The following is a 10,043-nucleotide window of genomic DNA, read 5'->3' on the forward strand; positions in this document are numbered from 1 at the left end:
CTTGGTCAAATGCAGGTGCGCCAATAAGCTCTGGCTACTAAATAATGGTCACGAAAAAATGAGAGTTGTATCTCGAATCCTTCTCGACGAGTGGTGAAGGGAGTTTGTTTCAATTGTTCTCTTTCATTCGAAGCATTCTGCCGCAAAAACAAAGCAATTGCCCCATCGTGAAGGCAAAGCGAAACCACTGTTAGAGATTTGGCTTCTGTCACTTGTCATGAGTACGCGCTCGTTGTCTCTTCGCTCAGCCTTCTTTGAGAACTTGAAGCTCAACGAATATGAAAGCTTGTGCGTCGGAGTGCGCATATATAAATATATGCTGAGTTTGTTGGTGGCTTTTTATCTTTCTTTTTCTCCAGGGTGATCGTCCTGATCTAGAGGCTGTCACGAAACTAAAATATCTGCACTGCGTTGTCTCGGAGTCTCTTCGTATGTACCCGCCTGTTCACAGGTATCTTCGCTATTAACCACGTACCGAACGCGAAAGTGCTATGTGTGTGCGCAGTTTCAATGGATTAATAACGCGGATTAATGATTTTAATAATGATCCTATCATCAAGCTTTCACAACTTGTGTTTACACAGAAATTTTGTGCCGCTTTTCGTTCTTACACCTAATATTGCGGCATTATATATTAAACACAGTAAAGAACGTTGGCATTTGTAGTTCATACAATATGGCGGATAAAGAACTTCGTTGTTTGCGGTTATTGAGCTCATAACTACAGATTACAAATAATAAATATGCAGACGTTTATGAGTTGCAAGTTTTGAAAATAAGTTACAAATAATTACAAACCTAAGTCAAATCCTTGCTTGGCAAATACTATAAGCTCAACATTTTTAGAAAGCAGTTTTCACTCAAGTGTGTTTGGTTAATCCTAGGTGGAATTTATCTCCTCCTCCGGTAAATAACACCCGTTAGTTTAGGTTTCATTTTAAATGAATATGATGCTTTTAGCTCCATGAATGTGGCTTTAGTGAAGACTGACAACTTCTTCCCAACAATGTTTACATAATGCTCTTGCTGGTGTTTGTTTTTGCAGTGTTCGTATCCTGTTTATTTGCATTTCTGATAAACTTCAGGCCATATGTTCCGACGACTTTGTTGTTTAAGTGTTTATTTTAGAACCTGTTAGAGGTGCGCCTTTGCTGTCTCTGCATGTGGATTGTATAGCAAGGTGAACATTATTTTCGAGATAGAGCACAAAAATTACATGATTGGCTAGACCTAATGAAGGTTTAGTTGTAGCTTTAAGGTTCAGCCATATTGCTAAATTGAATCCTCTCAGCAGTGAAGGGAAGACAAGTTTCTAAATTACCTGAATGAAAAATAGGCTTCACAATATGAAATGTAAAAATGCTCATTTGAAATTTGGCTGAGTTGGCTTTTCCTTTGTTTACAATTCTAAAATGGCGTTGTTCACATTTTTTATGCTTGTAATACTGACATCGTTTCTGTATTTGATGACTTAGAAGAAGTTAACCTGATTTGGGAAGCACATGACGTGCAGAGACGCAACTTTTGAAAATGGGCGATGTGGAAAAGCAGACTCTGCGAGCTTTGAAATTCACATTTTTGGCGCGCCTTACTTTGCAACTAAATGCCAATTCGAAAAATTGACAAACTGTGCCCACATTCGATGCCGACGGTTTTCATTTTCGCGGCTGATATTGTTCCTCAAAATCAAATAATACTTTATTACTTAATTTCAGGCAATTAATTGTCTCATTATTATGCTCTGTCAAACATAAATGTGTGTCCTGTTCTAAAATGCACACACCAAACGTATGTGTCTGGCAGGTTCAAGAATATTGGTAAGCGCTGAAACAATTACTCAGTACAGAGATCAAAATCTTACGACGTGTGTAAAAGCAGTTGAAAGTCATCAACATATTTTTCTTTTGGCGTCTTTATCCACGTCTTCTGCAACATTTTAAAAATAAATTTCCGTACTTTCCGGCGCACCTTTTACGAGAAAAAGGGGTATATTTGCTGTGCATTAAAAGCTTCTAGTTGTTATAGCGCAATTCTAAACTTTGACATTTAATATTTTCTATGAAAAACACAACTTCTATTTCAACAAAAACATTTGTTACCGTGCGGGAACATGACTGCTGACCTGAGCACGGCAGGGCTTCTTGCTCTTTCCAGACTTGAGCGCACACCTGTGCGAGACTACGTCCTTGGCGACACCGGCGTAAAGTTGAAGAAGTGTGATTTGGTCACAATCCCTGTCTACGCTATGCACCATGACCCTGAGTACTTCCGGGACCCTCTGAAATTCGATCCCGAACGGTAATGGTCAACATTTTTTCATTCATACTAACTCAAGTTCTTTTCCTGCTTGAGACGGAAAGATTCATTTGGGCTTGGTTTAAACGCGATTATTTTAAAGGGGGCACTATACTAAAATCCGGCGTCGGCGTCCGGTGTGTGAGCGAAAAATCACGCGTTGTGAGCGAAAAATCACGAGCAAGGCGCTGGTAGGTCTTAGCTAGCAGCTGACGTGACTGAGAACTGATTCTTCAGCGGTTTGTCTGACCTAACGAGACAAAATATCAAAAAGTTTGGAATAGCTGCCAACTTGAGGTGCTCATGGTAGCTTAGAAGATGAAATAACAATCAGCCTTCCAGTGCTCTTGGATGCGGAGTGAAGCACTCTGCTCCTAGACCACGCAGGCACGTTCATATAGTTTGGTTAAAGCGGGGCTTTATACGTTGGGTGGCCGCCTAACCTATCTCAGTGTACCCTTAAAGGCCGTGTTTAAGGTTCCCTAATAAAATTTTATGCGGATGTGTTGCAGGTTCAACGAGAACAACGTGGCCTCGATCCATCCGTACACGTACCTGCCATTCGGTGCAGGGCCGCGCAATTGCGTTGCCTTTCGCTTCGCATTGCAAGCAGTCAAGCTGTGCGTGCTCCACTCCATTCGTAACGTCCAGTTCGTGCGCACTGGAAAGACCAAAGTGAGCGGAACCTGCTTTTTTCCCCGTTCAGTTTTCTTGTTTCATCAAAGCTTCGCTTCGTTTGGGACGTACGGGCCGAAACTCAAGACGATAGGAAAGCGGCAACTTATAAAAGGCTTTATGTCAAACTTACACACACAGCCCACAGTAAGACCGAATTGAAGCGGGATAACCATAAAATGTCTAACCTCTCCATGATTTAGATGTATGAACGGACAGTGGTAGGTGTTCGATTACTGAGCAATTCTGGCTCAACATTTTCGGGAAAGGGCGTAGTTGGTGACTTCCACAATATAATGGGCGGATTACTACATTAGGTTCTTACTATTTTAAGTCATAACTACTGCCCCGTGTCTACCCTATCTATAGTATAATAGTTTTCTGAAGAAGTGACTTTGAGTAGACTTTCAGAACGGAAAAAGATTACTGTTAGTTACATATCGGTTTGGCTTCCGAATTTGATTTACTGGCACAAGAACTTATCCTAGTTGAATTACAAGAGAGAAAGCTTTTAATAGGAGCATTTTGCAGATTTGTCAAAGGCGATCGACAATACAGACCACAAAATTTTGATATGGAAACTTGAGCCACATGGCTCCCAGGAAACACAGCTCATCTTATCGTCGTAACTACAATATTTTAGCGAAATAGTTATTATGAATGAACTTAGCAATCATTTACAATATCGAGGGGTGTACCACAAAGCAGTATTCTAGGCCCTTTCCTGTTTTATATATATTTATGTATGTATATAAGCATTAATGCCATTTAAATATAATCTTCTTGAACAACTCTGTGTTCTGTATGCATGCGATACCAGCAGAGTTGTAACAGGCTAACCAAGAAGCGAACTCGTTCAGAAGGATAAACATAATGCTGAATAAATGAAATCAGTTGGCTTGTAAAAATCTCTTGACAACAAATTGTCAATAAAAGAACATAATTATTCTGTACCAAATGTAAAACGGCTCCCATGCATAATTCAATTTTATTAAATTAAATAACAATCGAACTTTAGTAGAGAAGTTTAATTCGCTTGATGTTATTTTGCAGCACATCTGTCCTGAGACTAACATTAAGTACCGTGCCCACTAAGCTATATAATATGAGTTGTTTACGTTCATGATGCATACTACCACGGAGCATCACGATGTTAATTAAAAAAAAATTATTCTCTTCTAGGAGAAAACAACTTAGTCCGGGTATACACAATTCAAACAAATCTGTAATGTTTTTTGTTGCACGCGAGATTGTTAACAACAGTTGAAAATATAGAACTTCCTTTCACACCTCAGAACTATTCATTATACATAACGCAATGCCAGTTACAAGCCAATGCTACTAGCGCATTTGTACGGAAGAGACTGAATGGGGGTAGAGGGACGAAAGCCTGAGTTCGCAGTTCGAGCCAATGTTTGGACAAGTAGACTTGTCTTCGCTGGCCTAGATGAAGACAAGACTTCTTGAGCTTTGGTTCGACCTGCGAACTGAGGCTTCCCCCCTCTACCCTTGTTGAGTCTCTTTCGTACCGTGTAGCCATCTTCTTCCTCTCGTCCTACTTAGCCTATCTATTCGACGCTTAAAGTTTAAACTTTGCACCCAGAGTTTTTGCAACATTAGCTAATGTGCCATGATTTATACGTGTCGCTATTTGCGCAACTCTACATGGTCTATGATGAAAAGTAAGAACATATAAATCTACATATAGACCACATGTAATGCAAAGAAAGATTCCCATAATTCGTTAAAAAGAATGAACACACATTTCAATGTAACTAGTTTGAAAACACAATGTGCATTTATTATCTCCTCTAACCATGCATTGTGAAGACCATATCCTACGTTATTTTGCTCTGGTTGGTTTTGAGCTGTGACCTGTAGATGCAATGTATGGTATTTTATGTATTTTGTTTTGGCTATTGTTTATGTAACTTTAGCTGAGGCCTTTTTTGGTCCGTGATGCAATATGCTCATCTGTACTCTCTTGAGTGTAGTGTTTTACTATATTTGGCGTTTCGATTGGTGCTGAGCTTTTCAAGTACTTCTGCAGGAATGGCGCTGCGGCAGCTTTTGTCAAGCTATTCTGAAAACAGCCTTTTCCTTGCGCTTCCAATGTCATGTTTACATTTTTGTGTTACATAATCAAAATAATAATTAAGTAAAAATCTAGTTTCAGCTAGCCGCTAATTTCTTGTAAAAAGCTGGGTGGTTCAGTTGCAGGCTGCACATGTCACTTTTACATTTCATGTCCAGGGAACACAAGTTTGAAAGGACGTTTGAAACGTGAAGCAAATAAACTTGCGACTACGAATGAATAAGCAATGATCATATCTATTTTATTTTTCGCTGCGAACAATTAACTTCTTGACAGAACACGTTCTTCGAGGCTTAGTCCTGGACTTTGCTGCGATATATAAAGAACGAAAGGGTGAATTAAATTTACGATTTCTGTTTTGGAAAAAGAAGAAGGGGAATGGTTGTAAGTCAGGTACTTGCGCTTCTCACATATCCTGTGTGCATAGGGTTTCTTATATAGGCGCCGCTCCCAGATATTTACTCTCTTTCCCGGCATGGCGAAGATGTGGAAGCGTTGATAGAACCTACGTATGCGTCTGAGGTCGAGCGTGTTTATCGTACACAGTGAATGAAAGTAGGCCAGGAATGTGATAAGGTTTGCAAAAATATAGGCACGAGTTTACCGGCTATCTTCCTCGCTTTGATCTCGCTCGCGAATCGTGTATGTGTAGAGAGTCACGTGATTATGCGTATGCTTGCAGGTTCCCTTGGAATTCAAGAATGGTCTCGGCCTTCTCACAGCAAAGGACATTACAGTGGGAGTGAAGAAACGACCCTAGAGAGGCAAAAGTCAGAGTTTGTCTTCTCCGGCTCATGCGGTGCGAGTCGGCAGCGCTGTCCAATGGCTCACGTATTAATGGCAGATTGCACCATTGCAATGTAGTACGAGTATGTCAAGTTTATAAAATAAATTACAATTTGAAATATGTGCACTTTGAGGTATGAGGACGGCTTCTGCAGCACCATAATTTCACTGTTAACAGACATCAGAAGAAAGTCAGGGATGGTAACTAGTGACTTACTTAACTAATTTTTGGTAATTATCTTTTCATCTATTACAATTTGGTACTTAGCTGCATTTCGAGATTTGTAGCCGGTCATACGCAATGATATCAGGTTCTTTTTTTCAATTTAGGAAGCGTGTTTAAACAAAATTACGCTTTCTCGCGACAAGAAGCGTGATTTCGAAAGCCCACTCTCTAAATGCAGCGCTCCCGGACGTCATTCAATTGTAACGCCATAATAATTATAAATTGGTTCACAGGAAAGGGAATGCGCAGTATCTGCCGACCTTATGGAAATGACAACACCATCCATCTCTGTTTTGCGTGGGGCCATTATAGCAGCGAGCAGCGAGCAGCGGCGATAACTACAGTGGATGTAGGACAAATAACGGTGCCGCTGCATTGATTGGCGGCGCTGAGCGCTGCGTTTAGGGCGCCGGTTGTAAGAAGTGCTTATCTTTGTCACGAGATAGGGGAATTTTTTGCAACCTCTGCGATCAGACAACTTGCGTTTTCAAAACTTTAAAAATTGGTGTAGTAATCGTTAATGACCAGCTAGAAACCTCTAAACGCAACCAAGGGTCAAACTGCAATAGCTAAAATGGTAGCTAAACTGCAATAGCTAAAGTGAACTAGCTCACTAGTTACCATGTGTGCCAACACTGGTATTATCGCTCTGCAGAAGCCGTGGTCATAGCCCTAAAGGCCCAGTTTTAAATATCGGGGGCCGGCTTCCCTGAAACGCACTATATGTTTCCTATACCCAGTGTACAAAGTCCACCTTAGCGAAGTCATGAGGTAGGCCTCCTGAGCTTCCCGTTACTGGACACATCGATACCAACACTATTTTTTTCCTTAGAAGTTGCTTATACTGCTGTCATTCCACAAGGTAGACTTAAAATAACTTACAGAACTATTCCTTCAGGTTGGTTCGTGGGCTTAAAAATGCATTTCAAGCAATTGTTGTTCAGTGGTAACCTAACTTTTGAACGGGGTCCTCCGCGTGGTTGAGATGTGCATCTCTTCGTTTCTCAGTGGTGAAAATACGGCTGCGAGTATAGTATTGGAAATGCGGAAGGAAACTGCTCTTGAAGTGAAAGCTTCACTACGCTAGGTTATCAACAAAATTTCCCCGTCAAGGTCAAAATCAAACAGTTGCCATGCAGTGCCGGTTCAGGTGTTCACAGAACAAGTGTGACGTATACAGCTCCTTTCCATTCATGTAAGCTAATTATAAGAAAAGTTATGGAAAGAGCATGGATTGAAAATGTGGTGTTACAGGGGCTATCATTGCAACACTCGCAGCTTTCGCTCTATCGCTAGGTTCAAGCCATGCCTTAACCTCCACAATTTCTTTTAAAGGTGGAGAAGGAGGCGGAAACAACTTTATTCAACGCACTATTAAGCGTCGAGAATGTCTTGGGCCAGAGTCACCAAGGCCAACTGGGGTAAACCAATTCACAATGGAAGCGAAACCTTCTATACGCTAGGCGCTACGTATGGGGAAGGGTGGTAGTTCCTAGCCCTACGGGGCTGGGACGGTAGGTCAACGCCGCTTGCGGCGGGGCTAGCCAGCCATCGAATGTTGATCTGGTGTAGGCCGTCATAGCACCCGCCACCGCTTAGGTGGTGGACGACGGCCGTCGTTGCGGCGCGCATCTTTCTCTCCCTCTTCTTTTTCTCTCTTCCCTATTTTCTCTTCTGTCCGCCCCGCCGGAGTGGTGCAGTGGTAAGATACTGTGCCGGAGTACCCGGGTTCGAACCCGACCTCGGCGGCTGCGTTTCGATGGAGGCGAAACGAAGGGGCGTCCGTGTGCTGTGCGATGTCAGCGCACGTTAAAGATCCCCAGGTGGTCGAATTACTCCGTCGCCCCGCCGGGGTGGTGCAGTGGTAAGACGCCCGACTACTGTGCCGGAGTTCCCGGGTTCGAACCCGACCTCGGCGGCTGCGTTTCGATGGAGGCGAAACGAAGAGGCGTCGTGTGCTGTGCGATGTCAGCGCACGTTAAAGATCCCCAGGTGGTCGAAATTACTCCGTAGCCCTCCACTACGGCTCCTCTTTCTCTCTTTCCACATTCATTCCCACCTTCCTCCCTTCCCTTACGGCGCGGTTCGGGTGTCCACAGAGCAAGTGTGACAGTTACTGCGCCTTTCCCTTCCTGTGAACCAATTTAGCCCTCCACTACGGCTCCTCTTTCTACTTTCACTCTCACCTTCCTCCCTTCCCTTACAGCGCGGTTGAGGTGTTCACAGAAAACATGTGAGATAGTTACCGCGCCTTTCCCTTCCTATAAATCAATAATAATAAGGTTCTCTTCTGTCCGCACTAGGCAGTGGAGGTGGCTAAGCTATAGAGCCAGTAGCAGGCCCGTGCATGTTCTTTTCCTTCTTCATACAGCCACAACAACATACTCCCTGGGCGACATGACCAGGTGGCCGCTGCGGCTGTTTTGCTAGCTTGCGCCTTGCGAAACGCCGCCGGGAGGATGAGGTGGCTGTTCCTGGCCCTACAGGGTCTGGGACGGTAGGTCAACGCCGCTTGCGGTGGGGCCTAGCCAGCCACCGATTTTTATCTGCTGTAGGCCGTCATTGCACCCGCCACTGCTTCGGTGGTGGACGACGGCTTTTGTTGCGGCGCGCGTCTTTCTCTCCCTCTTCTCTTTCTTTCCTGTTCTGTCCGCACGAGGCAGCGAAGGTGGCTCAGCTACAGAGCCAGTAGTAGGGCCGGGCATTTTTTTTCCTTCTTCCTACAGCGACAACAACGCCGCGATGATGGTGCAACGAGTAAGCGACGAGGAGCACAGACGGCCGCCGCCACCGCTTTGCGTCCCCATGCTTCAGCTTTAGTTTCAAACTAGGTTTAACAGAATCTAAACCATAGCCAATTTTTCTATATTCGCGAGGACAAAAATGTACGCCGCTGGAGTAATATCTCTGTCACACGGGCAATCTGAATGTCCATTGAGTGAATGGCCATTGAAATATTCGAGGGTCATCGAGATGCACCACTGCCGCACGGCAAATTTCAATGACCATTGAATAGTTAGCATGTGATCCGACAGATGGCGCCACTGGTAACAACATCCAGTAAAAATATTGATTTGTGGCAAGGTTAGTCCACTAAGGATTGGTTTGGTAAAACTTTATTTCCCACAGTAGGGGTCCTGAAGGAAACTCGGCTAGGCGCCAAGTGTAGAGGGCAGCTCCCACGTCGGCACAGAGAGCCCGAAGCTCTCCGCCGCTGCGCGGGCTTCCTGGACAGCCCGAAGCTGATCATGTAGTGAAGCACTTTTTAACACTTTGTCCCAATGTTCCTTGTTCTTGGCGTAAACTCCGCTCGATGCACAACCGTACAGCATATGGTTTAAGTCTACACGGTCACTGCACCGTTCCCACACATGTTGTCCGTCGTAGTCTGGGTCGGTGTGCTTCATGCGCCAGGGGTTGGGGTATGAGTTCGTGTGGAGCAAGCGTAACGTGACTGATTGGCTGCGGGTTAATTTCTTATCCGGGAGGGGAAATGCTCGTCTGCCTAGATAAAAGTGCTTAGTGAGCTAGTTGTACGTGAATAATTGATCTCTGTACTCGATATGTGGAGTAGTAGGGGAAACCGGAGGAACGCGGTCGATGAGTCCTCGCGCCGCCTCGTGTGCGATCTCATTGAGATTCCGCAGGCCGCCCCCTAAGCTGCCCATGTGTGCCGGGAACCATACGATGGAGTGATCGGTGATGTTACTTCCGCCTAAGATCCGTAGCGTCGTCTTGTCTATTCCGCCCTTGGCGAAAGCTCGAGTTGCTGCTCTAGAGTCACTGTATACAGTTGTGAAGTTCGAGTCTTTTAGAGCTATTGCTATCGCTGCTTGTTCAGCTACCTCTGGCTTCTTGGTGTAAAGTGTGAGTGAGTTGCGCATACGCCCGTGTCCGTCGACTACTGCTACCGAGTAGGCATGCTTTCTCGATATGTACGCTGCATCTACGAAAGCTGTCTGGTCG

The 10,043-nt window shown here is 44.2% G+C and overlaps 1 protein-coding gene across 1 annotated transcript in view; it reads left to right on the forward strand.

The window, feature by feature from the left end:
* Nucleotides 1-5,928, forward strand: part of LOC146185470 (cytochrome P450 3A24-like) — a 26,423-nt gene extending 20,495 nt beyond the window's left edge. Inside the window, exons 11-14 of the mRNA XM_084606431.1 lie at nucleotides 360-451; nucleotides 2,155-2,298; nucleotides 2,808-2,970; nucleotides 5,748-5,928. Of these exons, the coding sequence (XP_084462557.1) occupies nucleotides 360-451; nucleotides 2,155-2,298; nucleotides 2,808-2,970; nucleotides 5,748-5,825 (477 nt within the window). The 3' untranslated portion in view covers nucleotides 5,826-5,928. The remainder of the gene's footprint in view (nucleotides 1-359; nucleotides 452-2,154; nucleotides 2,299-2,807; nucleotides 2,971-5,747) is intronic.
* The last annotated feature ends 4,115 nt before the right edge of the window (nucleotides 5,929-10,043 follow it).

The sequence above is a fragment of the Amblyomma maculatum genome, chromosome 6 (assembly GCF_055883805.1).
Source record: "Amblyomma maculatum isolate TAMU_Amacu chromosome 6, ASM5588380v1, whole genome shotgun sequence".
NCBI classification, from domain to species: domain Eukaryota; kingdom Metazoa; phylum Arthropoda; class Arachnida; order Ixodida; family Ixodidae; genus Amblyomma; species Amblyomma maculatum.